Raw genomic sequence first — 24,859 nt, 5'->3', positions numbered from 1 at the left:
GGCCCAGTAGTTAGTCAGCATAACACAGATCATCTCTCCTGTCAGGCATATACAAGATCAGCAGTTATTTTCTAGTGGTCTACATAATTAAAACACTTTTTTTTTAAAATAGATCTCATCCCTGTTTTATAGTTCTGATTTTAAAGTGTGTTCTCTTCCAGACAGAAAGCTTTTTTAACAAGGATCAGTAATGGAAAAAGTGTATTTGTCAAAAAAAAAAAAAAAAAGTTAGTGAAATAGAAATGAAAATTTTCACATCCCACCTTCCCTTCCTAATACACATACCATCTATGGGAAAGTCACAGATTTTTTTTAAGCCTTTGCTTTGGAAACTTGACTTTTGGATTTTCTATCCATCCACATTAACATATCACTTTCCATAATTATTACATTATTGAGAGCTGCCAACACCTAAGCAATTTGGGGAAAAAAATATTTAGAAACTTCTGTTGATTAAATTTTTATAGTATTTTTTTCTCCATTAGTTATAAAAACATTAACTACTCTGCTTAATCTAGTTTGGGCTTGGCCAATAGCTTATCTGAAGTGATAGCTATTTATATTACAACTAATTATTGGGCATTAGTTAAGATAAAGAATATGCAGCCAGGAGAGTCACTTATGAACACAATGAGAAAAAAAATATTTCACCGAATCATGGCCTTTTCCTGGTTTTAAAGAAAAGTAAAAAGGTTGGTGAAAATATATTCATTGACAGAAGTGTTTCTAATATTTTCCAAATTCTGTAGGTGCTAGCAGATCTTTAAAAATACAGTAATTATGAAGAGCCATGTACTGCTCTTGATTGGCTGAAAATGCAAAAGTAAAGTTTCCAAAGCTAAAGTGACCCTATTACATAAAATAATTCTAGTAAGCAGAAAAGTATAGAAAATGCAGATCTCTAAATCAGGATTGTCCAATGCATTCTATACTGGTTGAATATTTTCTGTTAACGTACCCTTTAAATGGTATACTGTGAATACGGTTATAAATTAATTTGAAAAAAGGGGGTTTCTCCTCTGCTTATGTTTATAACGGATAGTCACCCACTAATAATGGAACATACACAATTTGCTTTCAAATGCTTAAACAAAAAACAGAAAAGCTGTTCTACTCTGAGTTGTAATATTGTAGTACATAATCTTACATACAAAATGATTTTCTATTTGCCAACTTCCTTTCAAGCAATGAAAAAAATAAACTAATGGTTTTGTATCAGAAAATGAAAAAAAAATCATGTTTATGAGAGGATTTTAAACTCTTCATGCTTCTTTAAGAAAGAAGTGATGTTTTAACTTGCGGTCCCCAAATAATTCAGAAGACTGTAAGAATAAAACTTATTTAGAATTCCAATGTGGCTTTTGTTTTTAAAAGTATTCTAACAAATTTCTAATGGGAACATGCAATACCTGTAACTACAGACCTTTTAAACAGATTCTGGAGCTCTACAAGCTTGTCTGTTGCTGTATGTCAGCCTATAAAGTGGAACGGTCCAATAAGAATCTTATACATACAGTTGCAGCAACAAGTGCCTGAAAAGGTTCAACAGTAAAGTGGGTATTAATATCTACACAGAAAACAGATGTGTGTATTGTGTACACTATTAATGGCACATTTACCTCTCACTTGTATTCTGAAAAGACACATATTTAAGGTTTTGACCCTCGAGAGCCCTTCACCTGGTTTAACTTTGCCTATGCTAGTATCCTCATTTAAGTAAACCAAACTAATCATGTGTAAAGTTAACCAAATTAAGTAAACCAAACTAATCATGTGTAAAGTTAACCAAATTATCTCAAAGAAACATTTACAGTCTTGGTATCCATTCCTGCAAACTTTAGTAATGCAAGCAGCCTGGCTGAGGCCAAGTGGACCACTTATAAAAACCTGTAGCATTTGGCCCTTCATAGTTCAGCTTTGATATTCACTTTTTTTGGAGCCAGTGTAGGGACTAATGGAGAGCAACATACATCTAATTTAAATCTCAAGACATTAATAGTTAAATTTGTTGTTTCTACTAATAGTCAGGTTGACCCTAACATGTTTTACATTTGTTTGAAACTAATATTTGTTTTCAAAAGCAGCCCAAAAAAAAGGCCTAATTCATCATTTCCTTTCAGAAACATGTATACACACAAATAAAGAGTTTTTGATTGGATTTATCTTTAAGTCCCTCACTCCTAAAGAGAGCAAGTTACACTGAAGCAAAAGGCTTTTGGGTAGGGCCTTAGAGTAAAGAACAATACTATGAAGAACTGCAGCTCTTTGGGGAGTCCACATGCATACATAGTCTCTGAAAGTCAAAGACCAGATATTATTAGAGATGCATAATACCAAAGTGCATCAAAATCTTACCATTTGTAGCTTCAGGAGTTCAAAGATATTCTTAAACAGTAAGCTAAGTTACTCTAAAAGTCAGGATTACTGACAAATATAGAAAACATTTTAACATCCATAGCTAGTGAGACTACTTGACTAACATTTTAAACTCATTGATAGAATTTATGTATTTTAGAAATGCCTTCTATTAAGATCAGAATATACCTTTTATTCTCTAAAAAATGTAAAGAAAGGTTAAAAACCATAGTTTCAAATAAACCTGATTTTTTTTTATTCCAGAATACGTCTGAACTAAACTTCCACTGACAGAGTTCAAAATCCTTCATTTCTAGATGACCAAGTTCAAGAAGTGAAAATTATTTTTTTGTGAAAGAGGACATATTTTAAAGGGAAAAGTAAAAATTTAAGTTATCAAAATCATAATATAGGTTAAACAAAATATTCAAGTATTTTAGAAACTAAGATCTAATGCAAAAAGTTAAATCTCATTTGATGGTGCAAACAATTACAGGAAATACAGCCTATTTGACATTCAGGAAAAAAAACCTCAACAAGTTTGCGCTAGTCTGATAAAAACAATTCAACTTCCTAGCTATTATGATGTTCATTTTAAACATCCTTGTTAATCTCAAAACAACTCTTTTTTTACATGAGTTGAAATGGCTGCAACTTGAGAAATAGTTGTAAGCAAAGCAGAGTTTTATAGAGATTTTTTTAAAAGAAAGCCCACATTCATAACCTCCACTATAAACCTTTAAGCTGATGTTAAAGCTGAAAAAAAGCTAAGCCAAGGGTCTTCAATCAAAGTTCAGCATGAAGTATCAGTTTCTTCAAAGATCAGTCTTCAGAGAAATGTACAGAAAATGAAAATATGTTTTGAATAACAAAGTTCAGAATAGAATGGGCTGTTTCGCAAGTCACTTAAGATAAATATTATAACAGCTTGAGAGAGTAAAAAGAGTAACAAAAGTCCCAGACAATCAGATAGCAGAATACATGGTTCAATTTCTGCTTCTGATTTAACACAGGAATTACAAGATCACATGCACTCCATTTGTTGTCTTTAAATAAGATCATGTACAAAAAAAACCTAAACTCTATAATGCAGTATAAGAAAATTGTTTTAGTAGAAATTAATGTTTTTAAAATCAAGGGATTTTTAAGTACATGCGTATTTTAATTAGGATGGTAGGGAATAAACAAAAGAGATGCAGTTGCTAATCCTTTGGAAATGTTATGTCTCCAAAAGCATACATAATTGAATCTATATAAAGCCTAACATGTCCTGTATATTCCATGTTTTGTGGTAGCTTCTTAAAAATGAAGATATCCTGGAACAGAAACTACCATTACTATTAAAACAGTAATGTAATTATTGAAAAGTGAACATACTGTATTGCTGATGAAAAATAACCTAACTCCCTTTCTTCTTTATTTTTCTATGACTGCCTCCCTAAGAGGTAATAAATATTTGGTACTATTTTGAGAGTTACTAAGAAATCTTAAAGTTATCTCACACACACACTTCTGTGTGTTCTAAATTAAATCTTGGGTGTCCCAAAAAGCTAAACAAATTAAGGTACATATTTTGAACCGGAAACAATATTAGATTTAACTTGCTCTTTTTGTTGACAGTAGTTATGTAGAATTTCTTCCTAGCCCATTGTGATGTGTGTAAAAAGGTGGCTAACTTTTCTATGGTGCATGTTTCTTTTATAAAAGTTCATACACTAACACTGCATATCGTAATTATTTAATACAGAAGTATGATATTTAAGCATATCAAATGTAATTCTTGACTATCTTCTAGTAAAGATACTAATTGTAATATTAAGGTTAGCAAGACCTTACAAATCTGTCCTCATCTTTCTCACAAAAAGAAAGAACTGGCGCCCCTTAGTGTTCACACTTTGAAATTTTCACTAGATTTACAAGCAACTTTTTTTTTTTTTTTTTTTTAAACGTTCCAGAAAGTTTTCGGCCTCCGCAATTCTTCCATCCCAACACCAATGCAATCAAGAAAAGAGCAGGAATACTTGAAAGAGCAGCAGAATGCTTCCTGGGCTATTCAGAAACATAAAATGCATGAGCAGTTTGGAAAAAGAGACGGTGAATGTTCAGTAACGTTTTTAAACTTCCATCACACAGTCCTCATATCCATTGTTTTGGATTTAGCAAACTTTGCTAAAAGAACAGATTTCCAAGTATTCCAGGATTCAATGACCTTCAAAAGATGCAGTGACCTCATGTATTCCTCTATTTCAATATCCATTTGAAACAAGAGATGTTTCTTTTGTTCTTATGACCAATAAACTTAGTAGGGCTCCCCCCCACCCAGATCATATAACTTTCAGAGTCTTCAGGAACTTTTTAAAATCCATTGCCAAGCCACTGTGGAGTTCATGTATATTTAAATGTATCTTCATACAGTTTCTTTTTGATTTTACATCCCTTGTTTTTGAATCTTTCTGAAGAATATTTTACAGCAATCATAATTATATGTTCTAAGTAGTTTCTTGTGATGACCACGTTTATCCACTCCAGATTTATAAAAGCAATCCTCAGAAACAATTTCTCCATGGAAATACTGCTTACTAGAGTCCATTTATACCAATTCTTGTTTTTCACCCCAGTCATTTCCTTCCAAAAAGGTACTTTTCTGGGTAGGTTATTTTCTGCTACATTCTCATTTTCACATTTTTAAATATTTTGTCCTATGAAATATAAGCAATTATTTTCCCGTCTGGAGTAAATCTTTTGACAAAGTTTTCTTTCAAGTAATAAGGAATATTACTGCAGGCAGAAATCCTTTCCAATAAGTTCTCAAAATCCTGTAGTTTGTTAAACTCTCCACACAGTTGAAATTGTTTCAACGGTTTTCATTTCTACACAGATTACTAAAGTCGGCTTAATATAATTTAAATAGTTCAGTTTGTAGTTTCCCACCAAGGTGAGTGGCGGTACATTCAGCTGAGTACTATTGTTTGAGCACCAACGGGTACCCTAAACATACAAAGAGCCTAAAAACCCCCTAAATACAAGGAGACTACTTAACTTCGCTACAATAACGCAGTTATTAAAAGAGAACAGGCAGACGACGTTTGAGGTTTCAAACGTCTGACATTCTTTTAAAATGAGATAATTGATTTGTAAACACTCTCCGGGAAAAAGAATCATTAAGCGAGAACGAATGTGGCCCAGACTAAGCGGCCTCTCTGCACCCTTTGCAAGGAGTTGGGTGCGGGGCTCAGAAAAGACGGCGCCCTGGCTGAAGGCAGCAGCGGACATTTGGCAGCAGAGAATTTATTTCTTAATTCTTTTCAGTAACTAGAATCACACGTAGGATTCTTTAGGTTAGCTTCTTTAAAAGGTAACGACAACTGAGAGAAGAGTCTGCTCCCTTCTCAGGCGCTAGGAAATTTTTAATTATTACTTTGACCAGTTTGGGGTGGGGTAATGCGGGGGCCCGTGCCAGAGAAGGGGAAGGAGCTCTGCCTCTCAGGCGTTCGTCGTTCAAGTTGAAGCAGCTTCCAGAACAGCCAAATCCCGACACCAAAACACCCTTCCCTTGGCTCCAGGCCCGCAAAATAAGTCGACTGACCGCCCCCCTTCCAAAAAAAAAGGCACCACATAGTACTATTTCTCCCTTCAATACTTTCCAGCGTGATCCAGTAGCCACACAGCTTGAAAACGACCTTCCCGTCCCCCCACCTTCCCCCCCAAACCACATTCCTCAGCGCCTTTCCCCTTCCTGTTCGTTCCCTCTCCTCCATAAGGTAGTGGTTCCCCTTCCCCTCATTTAACAGACAATGTGCAGAAAACCGGAGGGGGGGGGACCACACAAGACGAGATCCCCCACCACACCTCTGATGCTGCAGGCACAAACTGGAGGTACCCCACTGCCCCTTTGTTTTGCGAAGAGAAAGGCCGAGATCGAGTCTGAAGAGACCCGGGAGGAGAAGGAGCCAGGGAAGCGCCCACCCCCGGCTCTTGGGGCTGGAATGGAGAACGCAGGCGGCTCCAAGGAGTAGCGCGGAGGCCCGGGGGAGTGTTTTACCTTCGTCCAGCAGCCGCTCGAGGTGGTTGAAGATCCCGCAGAAGTTAGGGAGGCTGCTCATCAGCTTCTTGTCGTTCATCAGCTGCATCAGATAATCGGGGCTCGGCTTCGGCTTCTCCTTGGTTTCCATTTCCCCAACCATATTCCAATCGCGCAGAGCCCGCGAGCGCCCGCCGCGCAGCCCAACCACGGCACGGGGCGCCCGGCCGGATCCGGGCGGGGAGGGGGGCTCCCCGGGGAGGAAGAAGATTCAATCAGCAACAAACCAACCCCGCCGCCAGGTCCCGGGTGCAGAAAGGAGGAAACTCGGTCGCCCCTGGTTCCCCGGCTCCGTGCGCCCCCGGCCGGTCGGCGCAGTCCTCCAGGTCCCCCCTCCTCCTCCCGCGCGCACACGCTGAGCCCGGCTCCTCTCCGCGCCGCTGCCCCTGTCTGCTCTCCACGGCGAGGGAGGGGGGGCGGCCAGGCACTGCTGCTTCCCGAGGAGCCGCCGCCGCTGGTTGTTTCCTCCCGGCCGCTGCTGGGTCTCTGCCGCCGCGCTGCGCCCGGTGTCCTCGCCGCCTGCCTCCTCCCTCCCGTTGCCTGTGGCTGGTGAGTCTCAGCCCCGCCGCCGCCTCCTCACTTCTCCTCAGTTCGCTCCGGAGTTCGCCTCAGTCCAGGCTGCGCTGGTAGCAGCAGCAGCGGCGGCGGCAGGGGAGGGGGCAGGACACGAGGGGGGGAGGGGAAGGGACACGCCGGGGGGAGGGAGCAGGGGCGGGGCGGCCGTTAGTCAGGGAACAGCGGCGGCGCCACTTGGCGGAGCCAACCCGCGCCTCACTCGCGCTCTCGGGGCCCAGGGGGCGGGGGGCGCAGCTCCCTGGGGAAGCTCTGACGGGAATAGGGGGAGGCGGAGCCAGGAGGCCGTTCCGCGGCTCTTCCTTCCTTTCCTCCCTCCCCCCGCACGTGAAGAGCTACGTGCGGCGCACGCGGAGAGAGGCTCGCGCTGTTCTCCCCCCCCCCGCGCGCGCGGCCCCGGCTCGCCTCAGAGAGGCACGCATGAAAAAACTCTTCAAAACAAACTCCTGTTACTTCATCCCGGGGAGGGGGGAGGAGTCACGTGCTGCTAGGAAGGGGAAAGCCCCGCCGAGGGGCGCATGCGCGACTGTGCTCCTCACACTTCGCGTCTTTACGGGGCTGTCGTCCCTTCGTTGGCGCCGCCTCCCGCCGAGGCGCGAGGAAAGGAGGCCGGGAGCGTGGCGCGTCACGCGGGCGGAGGAGTAACGGCCCGGCAGCCACAGCAACGTCGCCGGCAGGGGCGGCGCGGGGCTGATAGGAGCCTCCGGCAGCCACGCGTGAGGTGCGGGACACGCCTCGTGGTAGCGGCCGCTCAGCTACCCCGGCGCCCAGAGCGGGGAGGGATCCCGGGGCGCTCAGCAGCGCGGAGGGGGCAGCTCCTCGCCCCGGGCTGGGAACCGACCAGGCAGCCCTGGGGCCCATCCCGGCACCGTCCCCTCTAGCGCGGCGCATCCGCCCGGCTCCCCCTTCTGGGCTGCGCAGCCCGCGCGCCGGACTTGGGGGGGCAAGGCCGCGTAGTGCGCGCCGCGGGGCCGGAGAGCCAGAGCCCGTCCCAGCCCTAGCGGGCCCCACCGCCCCGAGCTCCCGAGCAGTAGACGCCGCGCAGGCTCCGCGTTTCGTGCGACGCTCTTCGTGCCGAGGGGTGAGACCATCCATAAACACAGGGCAGCGTTTGCTCAGGCGGGAGCGAACGGGGTTTAGGGCACGCCTGCCCCGCACGCTCACATTGGGCTAACTTACAGCCGCCTCACGAGAGCCGTGCATCTCACCTGTTGTCCGTCGTGCGCATCCTCACCGGGAGCGCAACTCTTGTGGCTTAAAGAGGGGGCAATACCGGTGGGGACGGAGAGTCCAAGCTCTCAACTCTGTGCAGCTCCCTACTGGAGTGCAGCTTCCTCCATCCGTGTTTCCTAGGCGCTCCGTGGGGACCTCTGTGTCTGATGTGGGGGGGCAGCTGTTGGGCTCCCTCCAAGGAGCCCCTCCAGGGTTGCCAGGCTCTAGGTAGAGCCCGCCCATGTTGGGATGACAGATGGAGCTGCATGGCTTTCCTGTCAGTTTCGTGGCTCATACTATAGAGCTGGGAAATTCACAAGAATGACAACTCAGAGCCAAATCAAATAATCTATAGGGTCTTCACTGACATCCCAATTACATCCATTAAGCTCTATGCCTCTTATAGAGGTGGCATTACTGTGTGAAGTAGGGCACTTCTGACAGCAGGAGCAAGGTTGAAGCAGTACATTCACATACTTTAGTTGACAAGCTGCCTTTTGGTTTTGGCCACAGTTTGCCATTCCCAACCAATGGGAACTGTTAGAATGGTGAAAGGCGGCCACTGGGAGCTGCAGGGTGAGGGGAGCAATGCCTGTGGATGCTCAAGGTAAACAAATTCTGTGGATTACCCTGACAGGCAATGAGCCAAGTTTGCCAACCCCTGCTCTAGGTTGTAAAAACTTAAAAAACAACAAATTAGTTTAGTAGCACTTCAAAGACTAACAAAACATGTAGCCTTTCTCCCAAGACCTTTGAGAGTGAGGGGTCATGTGCCAGGATCGGTTATAGATTGTTGATAATGTGTTGGAGGGATTTAAGTTGTAGACTATAGGCGATAAGTGGAATTCTGTTGTTTTCTCTTCTGGGCCTGTCTTGAAGTAGTTCATATCTGGGGACTTTTTTGGCTCTGTCAATCTGTTTTTTCACTTCTCAGGTGGGTATTTCAATTTTAAGATGCTCCTATAGGTGCATGATCCTGTAGATGTTTGTCTCTGTGGGGTTGGAGCAAATATGGTTGTATCTTAGGGCTTCACTGTATACAATAGATTGGGAAATGTGTCTGGGATGGAAGCTAGAGGCATGAAGGTAAGGGTCAGTAGGTTTCTAGTATAGGGTGGTGGAACTTTATGCCATCAAATGGTGGCAATGCCCCACTGCAATGTATATTGGCCAAACTGGACAGTCTCTACAGGAAAGAATTAATGGACACAAATCAGATATCTGAAAAGGCAACACAAAAAACCTGTTGGAGAACAATTTAATCTTCCTGGACACTCATGAATGGATCTTCAAGTCCTGGTTTTGTTTCAGACCAATTCTACAAGCCAAATACACAAAGAAGGATTGGAACTTAACTTCATTCACGAGTTTAATTCTTATGTTAATGGTCTAAAGAGGGGTAGTGGATGGCTCAGACACGCTCTTCCACCATTTAATAACAACCAACCAACCAACCAAAGATGGTGCTAATGGTTCTTAACAGACCCTGTAACTACCTGAACTATCTACTCACCATCTACATGTTTTGTTAGTCTTTGAAATGCTACTAAACTAATCCTTGTTATTTAAGTTTTATCTACTCCCTGTCTCTTTTTCTTCCTCCCCTCCTTCCCCCACTCCCCATTTATCCTTGGATCTGGACTCATTATACGGCTGTCATCTGAAGAAGTAGGTTTTGCCCACGAAAGCTCATGACATCATCTACATGTTTTGTTTTTAAAGTGCTACTAGACTATTTGTTTTTTAAGTTTTTCCTGTGACAGACTAACTTGGCTACCTCTCTGAAGCTCTGTTGTAAAATTATAGATAACTGGGGGAAAAAATTACTCAACTAGGTACTGTTGGCTTTTCAAGTCTGAAATTCAAATTAAGTAAATACAAATTAGTGCTCTATTAAATATAACAAATATAAAATGTTCTTCTAAATAAAATGCATCCAGTGCTAAACTAAGTAAAATGACATTTTGAGTCAATCTTTTTGGGCCATCTACTATTTCATTACTGTTGTTTATTGTCTAGTACTGAAATTTTAAGGGAAAGCATAGTTATCAGTTTAGCACAGATATTGCGTTTTTTTCCTGTATCTTATTTTAAATATACATACTTGAGTTATAAATGAAATGAGGCATTTTCTGTGAGATTTTGTCTGCATACCAATACTTTGAGCAAAGCAAAGATCAGGTAAGTCAAATTAGTGGCTTGTTACTGAAAAACAATCAAGATAGTTTCCTTTTATCTGGAAAATAATAAAGCACATACAATGGTAGTTTTGTTCCCAAAGAGGGAGTAGCAGTGTTATGAATTAGTTTCTTAAATTAGATTCTTACTCTTCCAGTATCACTGCAGCAATATTTAAGGCATTGGCTGTTGATGTAAAACCACTGGCCCAGTTTAATAACAAGGTTACAGGCTTTTTTTCTTTCTTCTGGCTCTTGAATTTTTTTGGCTGTTTCTCAAATGTATCGGAGTAGTTCACATCTTGACCAAGAACACTTTTGGGATACGTTACAGAACAGGATGTCACATACAGACAAGTCAGTATTAAGACTACATTTGTGTCCTTTCTAGGTGTCATGGTTTAGTTTTTTGATCTGGTGTGTGTACATGTGTTACTATATGTAAGACATTCTTAGGGGTGTGTTCTCAAATTGGAAAAAATGTAATTAAGGACATCAGTGAGCAAATAGGCATTCTCCTCTTATGTAATAATTAAATTAATTTAAAATTTAAGTTTACAGTTCTGGAGAGCTAATACAAGAATCATAGAAGAAGTAATGCCAGCAACTCCATATTGAAGTGGGTTTTGCTCTTGAAAACTCATGATATATTTTGTTAGTCTAATGCTGTGTTTCCCAAATGGTGTTCTGCAAAGTTAAAATAAGAGTTCCGTGATTAATTTCTATTGCAATAATGTTTTATGATTTAAACAAAATTTAAGCATTTATTAATTTTATTGAAAATAATTTTCTTTTGTTTGCCACTATAAGTGTCCCTGTGTAATGCCAGCTTAGCCAGAGGGTAGGGACGATGATATCACTACTCAGCACTGTGCCATGCACTGTCAGTAGTGTGATCACCTGTTATATACCACCATAAATCACCGTACTCATTTTCAGGGAGCGTAGATCATGTGGGTGATTGAATACGAATATACTAGCACTGCTTCGAACAAAGTCGACACTTCAGCTGTCAAAAGAATTGATTGTGTGGGAGTGCGCAGGCAGTGCTCTCGAAAGATAAAATTTTGTCGTCACGTAAGCTAGTTTTGGATCTTGTCTGTAGGACAACTGCCAAAATAATGCATATTAGTTTTTAAGCTTTATTTTTTGTACACATTAAATGTGATTTTTATTTTTAAATATGTGCAATTAAACTAAATGTTGATCTCATGACCTTGTTTAGCATTTGCTTATTATTATCCTTACTTATTTGTGGTCTACGTTTTCAGCTCCATATACAAGACTGTTATTAGGGGTTCCGCAAAATTATTTTGAATTTAAAAGGGTTCTGTGACCAAATAAAATTGGGAAGCACTGGTCTAACGTGTTACATCACTACACTTTCTTAAAGTTACAGACTAACATGGCTACCTCTCTGATACTGCCTCTGTGTGTGTTTTAACCATGATATGAAAGTACTACGTCCAGTGTAAAATAGTAGATCAGTCTCCATGAGCCAGATGTTGGCGTTTCTACAGGTTACCAACCAATGTAGCTAGGCACAAGTGACTCCAAAAATCTCCAAATATCTCATTACCTTTTTGTGTGTAATGTCTCTTCTACATAATATATCTGTACAAAAATTGTGTTGTGACAGTAACTCTAGTTTCTTAGCAGGGTTATTAGAAGATCATTGTCAATCAGAAGCCTTACCTAATTAAATGAAGGTAACAATTCATTCTCAGAATCATATTCAGGAGCACACCTTCATTCTTCTCTTAAAAAAAAAACTATCAGATATATGGGTTTTGCAACATTCCTAGGTGGTCATCAAATATGGACTTTCAGATTGGGAGAATGGATGGAAGTTTCGGTGTCCTGGGGCCCTCATTGAGAAGAGTCTACTAAAACCCTCTTGATGGTTGCAAGGGACATGACCTAATGTGAGCATCGCTGGCTACATATATGGCTGTCTATCACAGGGATATCATCTCAGGTAAGTGTCTTGTAGACCATAACCAGCACCTTACCTCTATATGGACATAAGCAGGCAGTCAGTCCCCATCTAGAAGCATGGATGGTTTGTGTACTCAGCAAGCAAGCTGCTACATTTTGCATAAGCTTGTATATAAATGGTTTTAAAGATAGAGCTCTCATAGAACATTGCCATTGTCTCGTTTGGAGATAACAGACTTTAAACAACACTGACAATGTCTGTATCTGAAAGGAGGGTTGGCACAGATCATAAAATCCTAACTTGGTTACTGTTTTAATGGGATCACTGGCAGCAGCTGAAAGGGGCAGTGCTTAATATCACTCCCAAGCTGCAAAATCTGATAACTGTTAGATCATTCTTTGAGTCAAAGGGATTGATAGTACCTCCACTGTCTTTTCCAGCTGCTTCCCAGACCTTGTCTTCACCACCTTTGTGTTGTCTGACTTCTTCAGCCAGTTCTCATTCATGTTAGGGATGTGAAGGACTAGTCAGCAAGGTGTCCCCAGGCTGCACATGGCATTTCAAAGCAGTAGCACCACATGGGGTCTGGGGATCAGCAGGGGATTCCCCCGCTGACCCCAGGCTTCATGTGACACTGCTGCTTTGAAACACCTCATGGAGCCTGGTGTCAGCGGGGAAGTCCCCAACTGATCCCAGGCTCCGTGGGGCGCTGACACTTTGAAATGCTGTGCGAAGCCTGACGCTGGGCTCCTCATGGCATTTCAAAGCAGAAGTGCCGCACAGAGCCCGGGGTCAGTGGGGGAGTCCCCAGCTGACCCCATGCTCCACATGGCGCTTTGCCCTAGGGCTGTTTCTACACTTTAAAGGCAGAGGCATCCTATCGCCTAATCCAATAGTCAATCACTCGCAATTTAACATCCCCAATTTATGTCTTAGACATTGGCTGAAGTACTGAGCCACATCACTGTCAGTGGGATGAGGCAGACCTATGCCCCTGAGAGGAATAAGCATACTAAATACTACATTCTTATTTCTCCTTACTAACCCTCTGCCACAGTAGCCTCATGCACACCTTAACCCTCAAAGTTTGGATACCCAGGGGTGTTGACGCCACCTCGTCAGCTGCTGGGTCATCAGCAACCCCAGTCAGTCTGTAACATCCATTAGTCCAGGGCAGCACTGCCCAATGGCTAGCATCAGTAGTTTGCAGCAATAGCCCCAGTAGTGGGGGGCAGGTCCACCCTGCTCCACCAGCCCTCAACATAGGGCCTCGTAAGTGGCAGGGTGCTTCTCAACTCACTCAGCAGGGAATTCAACCACAGCAACCAAGCTCAGTTGGGTGGGAGGTAACTCCCGCACCGTCCCTGGGTCACTTCCTACCAGAGTTGGTGTATGAATGTTCCACAGCAACAGCCTCTCCCTGGGGCTCCCAGGTCTCTGGCTGGCATGTCTCTGGAGTTCCTGCAGTCAGTCCTCCTCCACTGCCCAGGCCAGGATGAGCTGAGCTACTCCCTTTTACACTGCTCCAGCACTTGAAACATGCCCAGTCTGGGTGGAGGGGTGGGACTTCCTGTGTCCACAGGGTTTTAACTCTCCTATTTTAGTGCAGGATATGCACACCCTGTCATACCCTCATAGTGGTGTCATGTACACATTGAACAAGGAGGATGACAGAATAGGAGTCTGCAGCATCTATAGGAAAAGGAGTCATTCCTCAGTTGATGTAATCTCTCGTAAGACAGAAAAGGACAACTTCATTCCACTTCTAACTACATTTTATAGGAGAGTCAACATATTATGATCAACAGTATGGAAGCCAATTGAATAGCTCTAATGCAACTTCTATGGACATCTGAATTTATTTCAAAGAGAACATTATCGGTCACCAAAATTCATGCAGTCTCTGTACTAAAGTTTAGACCCAGAATGACAAGGGTCAAGAAGATCAAAGGCACTTAGAGACCCTGTTAGTTGTGTCACTGCAACCTTTTTCATAATCTTGCTTACAAGGAAAGGTGTGATACTGAGCTATAATTCACTGGATTGTCAACATGAAGTGATGACTTATTGAGCAGAGGCCATGTTTATGTTTCAGAACAAGAGGTACCCTACCTTCTTTAAAAGGAATTGTAAAGCTCCACCAGCAAACAAACCAGTTCTTCCCAACTGACCTTGACCAACCTGGAAGGGCACAGTTCCAAAACATAGTTGTGTCAACTACTTGCATTTCTGTCCCCCCTAAATAAGCATCTATGATCCCTATAATTCAATTTTAAATGTAAGTGCATTAGTAGAGAAGTTGGAATAATGTTATTGGAGTCCAGTTTAAAACCATAAATACATTTAATAAAAGTTGTACACTTTTTGAAATGCTCTCTAAAAGATCAAAATAAGCAGTTAAGGGATTCTGCCAGTTGTCTCACTTCTGTATTATCATAAGTTTCTTCCTATTATGCACCTGACTGGCATTGGCCATCTACAGTTGCCCAAATCACCATTATATAATTCCATTTTCTAATCTTAAGGATCCATTTCCATCATATTATAACATGATCAACAACAATATTAATTCAACCTGTATGTTAATTGCTACAGATAATTAAAAATACAAATGTAAAATGCTTGTGACAGACAATGAAGTGCTTCATGCTGTACAATGCATGGTAGATCTTGCCTCCCAAGAAATTTGTGTTGACAAATAATGCCACATTGGAAGGACTGCAGTAAGATTCTGCATTTTTAAAAGCTTTTTGGTAATGAGCTAATGTCATTTTTGTTGATGTGGTTTAGTATCAGACTATTGCCTGTCAGTCTGAAAGAGCGACACAAAATATGGTTGTTTTTTCAGCCAGCTAAAGGTCTTACTCCTTTTCAAAAAATAGTTCTCTAAATTCCCAACTTCAGTACACAGAATATTTTATTTCAGACTTTAAAAGAAATTGAGGAGGAAAGAGTAATTGTTGCCTCACTTCCTTGGCTTCCCTTATCCCTCATAAGCCCAGATGTCCCCTTTGCTACAGGAAGTAAGGAAAGGCAGAAACAATATAGGCAAGAAGAGTCTCAATTATGGAAGGCAGAACACTCACTCAACAGCATTTTGCCAAAGCTAAGAAACCAAAAACCACTACAGCTATTGGTTCCCCACACAGAGTTCTTATGCTTGGAGTTTGAACACATTAGAATAAAGATCTGTGGGCAGAGGCCTTGTCTCCTGCCTTTTTAATAGGGGTTTACATTCTTCCTTTAAAGAAAAGCAGCAGGAAGTGTCTAATCTCCCAAATCTCAGGCAAGTAGAAAAGTTCACCTTTTTTATGAGAGATGTTTTGATAGCATATGACATTCTTATCTTTTTTTTTTTTTCTTAGCCTTCTATCCACAGATTGAACTTGGAATTATCTTCTGGAATATAGCAGCCATATAGTTTGTAGCTTTCATATCCCCTAAGATCCTTTTCCCAGTTTCCATAACACTTCAAAGGCCACGAAACATGTTTTACTTAAGTACTTTAAAATGTTGAATGAAAGGCACTATACAAGCGTAAGTAATTATGACCCAGACTTACACATACTACAGGATCTTTTCTGACTGCTATGAGGGTAGTCCAAATTACACACCACTCAGATTGGCATTTCTGCACTCGGATTCAGTCTGGTGGAATACTTGTTTGGCTATCACTGGACATCTAAGGAGGGATCACAGCAGCCAGTAAACAGGATCTTGGGCTCAAAGCCAAAAGGTGGCAGCTGCCATGGCTCAGAAGGAAGCCAGATCACTTGAATTACAAAACAATCCAATTACTTGATAAAGTATCATGTGACCCTGTTTAGCTAATGGTTTGCTAGTCATCAGTTTAAAATAAAGTGGTTTAGTTGCAAGGGACGTGTATTAGACACATGTTCCTATTTAAAACAATTGGATTGTGATTAGAAACAGTAGTATATGCACTTATTGGAAGTTGTAACAATACAGATGTCTATGCACCAAGGAGTTCTGAGGAGATGGTACTCACAAATATGAACTTACTTAAGTATGGAACAGCATAAATATATCTTTGACTTTTCCTTTGTTTTATGTGATGGTTTGGGATGCAACTCCCATGCTCTCCATGTCCCTAAATCTTTGCCAGATTCCAGGATTGGATGACAGGTTGAATCACTCAATAATTGCCCAGTTCGGTTCTTTCCCTCTGAAGCATATGGCATTGGTCACTGTTGGAAGACAGGGTAATGGGTCAGATGGCATTCTTATATTTGCACATTTAAAAAAAATTGAAACAATATCTGCTATGCTTCTGACTCCATATTTGTTTAGGAGATTCTGACAAAGTAGTAAAAACATTTGCCATTTAAAATGTTGCTTTCAAAACAATTATGAACAGTGTGTTAGTTGGCAGAATTGTTGCAAAAAAGGGGTATCTACTGATTTTAATGGAACCGCTCATTAGAATAACAGTTTGCAAGATCAGACTAAGTGTCTACATACCATTTGTCCTATAAGAAAAAATTAAAGGTAAACTTAATGTTCACCTTGTAGTCCCATTGATTAAAATGCTGTCACATTGTCTTGTTTTTCCGGAAGTGTAACAGTTCTTTTAGAGTTGTGAATTCACTTTAGGTATATGTGATGGAAAAAATTGCCTTAAATCAGAAGTCCATCAAGAAGTTATTTTGTCTAACCAGAAGCATAAAGCCAGACGTGTAATCATCAGGACTTCAAGTGGAAATATGCCCTTGATATCACTACAGTTAAGACTAGACATTCATTTCCAATGTCACTTCTGTTCTGAGTCTCCTTTTTTCTCCAGTTCTCATATTTTCTCAACAAATTCTTTGTGGATTGGAATTTTCCATGGTTGCTCTAAACCTAGAGGTTAGAGTTTTTGAAAGTTTAAATTGAGTTATGAATGAGGGTGGGAAAAGGAAGGAAGAGAGAGATGCAAACACTTCCTATGTGTTCAAGAGACATGTTTTGCTTGTACAATCTAAAACCAACTGAATCTAAAGCTTTAGGTTTGTTTTATATATTTGCAAAGTTCTTATGTATATGTATTATGATAGTATGTTAAAAAGTTCATGGAAAAGACAAAATTTGTTAAGGCCACTAAATCTCATTGGCAAAAGTAACAAGCTAAGCAGCTTTATATCACAGTATTTACAAGATCATTCCTGAATTAAGGATGACTGTTAGAACTCTAGCCTTACAAGTTTCTCAGTCAGAGATCTAGTAGTGTGGTATTTATTAAGAATATAATATATGGATCCACCAGAGTTTCATAGCCTGTCTTCTATAGCATTTTATATGTGAAACTTTTCTAGTCTGAAAGGTTATGTACTGCTAACATGGTGGCACAGGACTACTCATTTTTACAGTTACAGGCGTACATGGCTGCCCCTCTCAGTCATTTTTTTGAAAAACACCAAGGATGTTAGGTTTTATTCTTTGTCTTCCAGCTCCTGCCTCCACTTCCTGAATTGAAGAAGAGACTGTTTCCTCTCTTCATAGGCATTAAAATGTTATATTTTCCCAAATACTGTATTCAAACATCCAGTTTTGCAGGTTGAATATTACTGCCTTCTTCATGATTCACAAGTTAACATTAAGTCTGATTATGGCAACAGTCAGAGACCCAACAAGTCACAGCAGGAACTGTAAAGTAAAGGCTCCTCAGGCCAAGTAGGGGGGAAAACCCTTTTTAATTAAAGTATCATTATAAAGAAACAACAGAAAGGCACTACAAGTAAAGTGTTGACTAGCCATTCCTGGGCAGTCTTCTTTCCTTCACTAAGATCTAGAGAGTTCCTTATGTTTACCCTGCTTGCAGACTATTTCTATACTCCAAAAAAGGGAGGCTGAGGATATACAACTAGAGTCAAAGCTTTCTTTTATCTCAAGATAATCATGTTTCCCCTACCCTCTTACAAACAGACATTAGTTCTTAAACCTCTAATAGCCAATTTCTGCCAAGAGTAAATGGGATCCCCTTCCTAAAAAGTCAACTCCTCTATTTTATGTCATTCTCCTCCTAATAATACTTTGTAGGTGGTGCATTTCTGGAAAAGTTGCATAGCTGATTTCCATTCATGCAGAGTTACTCATCAGCCCTCTAACTACAGATATGATATCCAGGAACTCCAGCAATAGTATTTCAGATTGGATAGAGGTTAGGGATGTTAAAATGCTTGTAATTAAGTAACCATGTAACAACTGACATTTTCAGTGGGCAGCAGTTGGCTCCACAGGACCTTTGCATACTGGCTCCTGTCTTCCTCCCCCACCCTCACTGCATGTTGCTGCCTCTTTTACAGCATAACAGGAGCCTGCATGTAAAAGTTAACCAATGAGCCCAGGCTCATCAGTTAACTGTTTACACGGTTACACTGTCACATCTGTAGTGGAAAACCCTGAGAGAGATTGACAGCATTTAAGGTGATTACTAATGGAGTACTTAAAAGAAGTCTCTGATAAAATAAAAAGATAGAGGACCAAATTTTCAAAGATAATTAGGCATCTACCTTCCCTTGAAATGAATGGGAGTTAGGTGCCTAAATAACTGAGTACCTGGACCTGAGGGGTTATGTTAGAGGGAAAAGACTGGATTGTGGAAATCAAGTAAATTTAAGAAAAAAAATTACCTTCTCCCTGCCACTTGGGTTGTGTGAGACCAACGAAGTAAATTACTTAATCAAGTCTTGAATCCAAGTAAACTCTGACTTCGCTCTCTTAGTAATCAAAATTAAAAAAAAAAAAAGATATGCTTAGCCTGGTAATTTCTGATCAATAGCTCTGCCATGTATGAAGCCATTATTTGCACTGTTTATTTTTATTTTCACTATTACACTATTTACACAGCTTACACAATTTAGAGATCCTTGAATCATTTTGAAGAAGAATGTCTAAACTCTGTGACTGTACCTCCCAAGTTCTTACAAAAGTTGTAATTCTTCCTCATTAATTTGACCTCAAACGCACAATAAAATAAGTATAATTAATACTGTACACAGTAAGCATCTTTCTAGTTGTAAAAAGCTCAAATTTAGAAAATGACATTTTCTTAAGAGTGATTATAGCAGAAGTAATTGGAATAATTCATTGTAATTTGAGGGACAAAAAAGCATTATATAAATGCAATATTCAAATTTGCAATTTTAAGAAACTTTTTCTTATTTCTCACAATGTTATTGGACCCTTTGTGAATACTATCACAATATATAAATAGTATATGTTAGATGTAACAAGCTTAATATTTATGCATAAACAGATTTTAATTTTGATTTGGTGTGAAATGAGAATCATGCTCATATTGTATAATTTTTCAACCATGTATCAAACAATAGCAAAATGTACAATTTTACTGTATTTTCTATAGAAAGAGATAGACCTTCATCATAAGTCTTTTGTATCAACTATAATCTAAAAATTGATTATATCTAGTTGTCTGTTAATGTCAGTTACTAAATTCAGACTTCTGATGCACATGGAGTGGGAGCAAACAAACAGGTAGGTCATTAGAGAAGCCAGCTACTCACAAAATGTGAAGCATATTGCTTCTTCTCTAGAAAAATTACAAGATGGAACAAAATTGGAACAAAACATGCACATCCTTTTGCAACCTTTGCAAAGCTGGTCTGTTTGGTCATGCGCAGAAAAGAGCCAAGCAGTGAGACTGAGATTGTATTGACAAGAACAAGATGAATGACCCCCTGGAGACCATGGGGTTTGTATGCTAGTTTCCACTACCTTTTCATCCTTTTGTGCCCCTTTTCAATTCATATGCAGATTAACTTAGACCAAGTTCTTACTAAATACTCTTTTTCAGTTTAGTTTGGAAGGTAGACGGGAGGATCTAAATATTTATGAGCTTTTTTCCTTCTGGTTTATGATGCACTCTTGTTGAATGTGGAGGAATTACGTTAATGAATGCATGCCTGCACACACAGACACAGAAACCAGGCAAAGGGGGGGGGGGGGGGACGACACACAAAGCTTTGTCAGCTCTAATGTCGGCACTTACCAAACAGTTCCCATGGAAAAAAAAGGCAAAGAGATTTAAAATCTGTTGCCAGGAGAAAAAATAAATTGTACAGCTGAACACAAAAGGGAGAACAAAGTTTTATCTTTGCTTTCCTAGGCTACAAATGTAACTCTTGTTTCAACTCAGAACAGATTGGAAATAAAACATGTTAATTGAAAAATGAAAACTTGCCTGAAAAGCATTAGCTAGTTTTGTGTGCTCAATAATGAAGTAAAGATTAAGCTTAAGTATTGTATACATAGTTTTTCTTAACACCAAGAACAAAGATATGACCCAATTTTTTTCTTGTACAGGTGCCTTCAATTACCTTGCATTTTATTTGTGTATTTGTATTGTTTTTGATTATTTATGCCAGTTAAATATTTTATTTTCTCTTATTGCTTGGTATGGTTATCTTTTTGGAAACTAAACCATAACTACATTTTTTTAGAGACCTAAAATATACTTAAAGTAAGACTTTAGCTAGATGTAGTTGAATGTAAATCTCCTTTAAACATGAATAATGCAAAACTATAAATTAAGGAACCTTTATGGTTCTTTTTATAGAAGGTAGAATATAGAGTATTAGAAAACTAGAACATGGACATATTAACAGCTTTAATATTACATTGTACAGAAGTGTCATCTTCTCAACCTTTAATCATATCTATCCTCCTCCTTCCCTTTTTAATTCTCCTGTGCACACATAGCTGTTGCAGACAAGCCACTGCTCATAGAAGTGGGACAATAATTCTACAGTATCCTTTCATAATCATGCACCACGACATGAGATTTTAAAAATGTGTTTTTGTGCTATCCTTTAAAAACTCATTCACCCAATGCCAGAATGTTAATTCATAGCTCTTTAAGTGCAACGAAACTTCATTGTCTGGCTCTGTTATTCATATTTATAATATGTCTATCTGGATTTTCTAAAATGTTACCCTAATAAATATGTTCCTGTTTTTATTGTAGTTTGTTTGCAAGATGTTCAATTTCATATGTAATTGATTCCGATAAAGCCATCTACCTTCCATTTATTTTACAGCTATCATTTATGTCAGCTCCAAATATTGGCATTACTGTTTTCAGCAACTGAGCCTATGTTACTAAGGGCTGTGATAAGCAGAAGTTCAGCTCCAATAGGTCCCAAGGCAAACAGAGCCAAATCTGAATTCATAGAATACTAAGACTGGAAGGGACCTCGAGAGGTCATTGAGTCCAGTCCCCTGCCCTCATGGCAGGACCAAGTACTGTCTAGACCATCCCTGATAGACATTGAGCTAACCTACTCTTAAATATCTCCAGAGATGGAGATTCCACAACCTCCCTGGGCAATTTATTCCAGTGTTTGACCACCCTGAGAGTTAGGAATTCAGTATATGGGAAATAAAATTCCCTTAAAACCCTCATTCTGTTCTTTCATCCTGGCTGTGTCTACAGTGGTGCGATCTTGTGCAAAAGAAGACGCTTTTGCACAAAAACGCTGCCTGTCTGCACTGGCCGTGTGTTCTTGCGCAAGAATACTGACGTTCTAATGTATGAAATCAATGTTTCTTGTGCAAGAACTCTGATGCTCCCGCTCAGGAATAAGCCCTCTTGTGCAACTGTTCTTGCGCAAGAGGCCAGTGTAGACAGACAACATGAATTTCTTGCACAAGAAAGCCCTATGGTTAAAATGGCCATCAGAGCTTTCTTGCACAAGAGAGCGTCTACACTGGCATGGATGCTCTTGCGCAAAAGCACATCTCTTGCTCAAAGGCACATGCCAGTGTAGACGCTCTCTTCTGGAAGAGTTTTTGCACAAGAACTCTTCCGCAAAAGAGTTCTTGCACAAAATCATGCCGGTGTAGATGTAGCCAGCTCTGTGGTCAAAAGTACCCTTTTTGGCTGTATAAAAAATATTGCCAATAGTGACCATGGGTTAATTTTTAAAAAATTATTGAAACAGCAAAGTCTCTCTTTAAAACAGGAGTTAGGTGTTTTAGAAAATTTTGCTCCATATCAAGAGAACTTCACTGGGTACAACCAAAGTGTTTTTAGATTTCAGAACGGAGGAGCAGAAGAAAGGTTCCTAGTCTATTTTCTAATAATTGCAAACTGGTAATTGATTTTCAAAAGATTGTTTCACACGTTCAAAGGGGGTAGGTGTGAGATGAGTCATCTGAGGAAAAACCTGACTCATCCACATGCAGTAATGAGTCAGTTGTTTGCTAGACTCCAGCCAATCCACAAGCCAGGAGCATTTCTGGTGACTCAGGGAAGGCATATAAGCTTCACAAGAGAAAAAGCAGCTTAGGTCACCCAGTGTTATTTCATGGCTTGAAATTCTCATCTGTCTGATAGTGTATAGACTCCACACACTGTTTCCTGCTCTCAGAACTGTCTCATGCATTGTCCCAGGCCCTGTGCTTTGGGGGGCCTTGCAGGGTACATGATCTCCTGAGGGATTATGGGAGGAGGGACTGGCAAGGAGTACTTGCCAGTGGTGGTTGGAACCACGGGAAGTGGAGCAACCCAGATCTAGCCTGCTCCACTCCCCTGAGCAACATGTTTATGAGCTGGGCTCTGGGAAGTGCAGCAGGCTGGTGCCATATCACTCCACTTCCTGCTGCTGCAGTGAGTGCTGGGGGAGCTAACTGCTGCTGCTGGCTCCAGCCAGCACCACACTGCTAATATCCCGGGAGGGGGCTTAGAGAAAAGGGTACAGTAGGGGGTAGAGAAGGGCTGGGTTTTGAGCAAAGGGGTGGAATGGGGGCAGGGCAAAGGCAAAGCAGGGGTGGGGAGGAGTTGTCCTGTGCTGCACACCATCCTTGGGATGGTGCTACCTGCTCCAATGGTGTTCAGACACTAAATATATTCCCTGTTCTGTTCCAGCCTCGCTTTTGCTCCAGCATAACTCCCAGTTCTACTTTTGAATTGTTCCATCTCTGCTCTTGACTCTGGCTTTAACCTCTGGCTCCAGTTCCTGGCCTGGCTATGATGGCATTAACCAACAGTCCTACTGCTAGTGCTCCAACCACTAGGTTTGACCTCTACAAATATTTGGCTCCCTCCTACATAATAGTTTGTCCTGTCCCTTCTTTAACTGCTTTCTTGTGGATTTTTATTCTTATATAGGTTTAAAAAAAAAAAGACTGTGGTATAAGGACAAGTTGATTGGAGGAGGCTTCAAGAAGCCTAATTTACTGATAATCAAACTAAGCGAAGGGTGGGAGAAAAATTCTCAGTTGGAGAATTGTGGCACACACACACACAAAGAAAGAGATTTTACATCCTGTAACACAGGAAGCTATTGTCAGAGTCAGAAATTGAACCTACTTCTACTACATGCCAGTCCAGGGCCTCAAGAACAGGCCTTGTTCTCTATAATGCCTCCCATAGATGCTGGAAATAGGGATGCAGGCGGACTCCCTGACTCAAGATGCTTTCTATTTTATACAGGATTTACACCTTGGTTCAATGGCTTTCAGCAGCCTCACTATGAAAATTGATCCAGGGCCACTGATACCTCCTTTTTAGGTCTTACCCATCTGTGGGAAAGAAGTGTCAGTTCTGTGGAGTTGGAAACTCTTGCCTGGGCCAACAAATTTCAGGTGTTTAAGAAATCCATTTTGAGGCACTTGGAAGAGAGGAAAGTGATGAGGAGTAATCAGCATGGATTCGCAAAGGGCAAGTCGTGCCTGACCAATCTGATTAGCTCCTATGATGAGGTAACTGACTCTGTGGACATGGGAAGTCAGTGATTGTGATATACCTTGACTTTAGCAAGGCTTTTGATAGTCTCCCACAATATTCTTGCCAGCAAGTTAAGAGAATATGGATTGGATAAATGGATGGTAAGATGGATAGAAAGCTGGCTAGAAGGCTGAGCCCAGCGGGTAGTGATCAATGACTCAATGTCAGGATGGGGGTCGGTTTCTAGCAGAGTGCCCCAAGGTTCAGTTCTAGGACCGGTTTTGTTCAATATATTTATTAATGACCTAGATGAGGGGATGGATTGCACCCTCAGCAAGTGTGCAGATGACACTAAGCTAGAGGGAGAGGTAGATATGCTTGAGGGCAGAGATAGGGTCCAGAGTGACTTAGACAAATTGGAGGATTGGGCCACAAGAAGTCTGATGAGGTTCAACATGGACACGTGCAGAGTCCTGCACTTGGGACGGAAGAATCCCAAACATTGTTACAGGCTGGAGATCAACCATCTAAGTAGTAGTTCTGCAGAAAAGGACTTGGGGGTTACAGTGGATGAGAAATCAACAGTGTGCCCTTGTAGCCAAGAAGGCTAATGACAGATTAGATTGCATTAAGAGGAGCATTGCCAGCAGATCCAGAGATGTCATTATTCCCCTTTATTCGGCTCTGGTGAGGCCACATCTGGAGTATTGTGTCCAGTGCTGGGGCCCCCACTACAAAAAGGATGTGGACGCATTGGAGAGGGTCCAGCGGAGGGCAACCAAAATGATTAGAGGGCTGGAGCATATGACCTATGAGGATAGGCTGAGGGAGTT

General features: G+C 41.1%; 1 protein-coding gene across 13 annotated transcripts in view; it reads right to left on the bottom strand.

The window, feature by feature from the left end:
- Positions 1-7,172, bottom strand: part of QKI (QKI, KH domain containing RNA binding) — a 259,728-nt gene extending 252,556 nt beyond the window's left edge. For 11 of the 13 annotated variants that reach the window (XM_006115173.5, XM_006115169.5, XM_006115175.4 and 8 more), the window contains exon 1: positions 6,398-7,172. In XM_006115173.5, coding sequence (XP_006115235.1) covers positions 6,398-6,539 — 142 coding nt within the window. In that variant the 5' untranslated portion in view covers positions 6,540-7,172. The remainder of the gene's footprint in view (positions 1-6,397) is intronic. The other 2 variants (XM_089777320.1, XM_089777321.1) reach the window with 1 other exon arrangement.
- Between the last annotated feature and the right edge of the window lie 17,687 nt (positions 7,173-24,859).

This window comes from Pelodiscus sinensis, chromosome 3, assembly GCF_052426305.1.
Source record: "Pelodiscus sinensis isolate ZL-2025 chromosome 3, ASM5242630v1, whole genome shotgun sequence".
Classification (NCBI taxonomy): Eukaryota; Metazoa; Chordata; order Testudines; family Trionychidae; genus Pelodiscus; species Pelodiscus sinensis.
The sequence above is the reverse complement of the archived record's forward strand: the minus strand, read 5'-3'. Positions and strand labels throughout refer to the sequence as shown.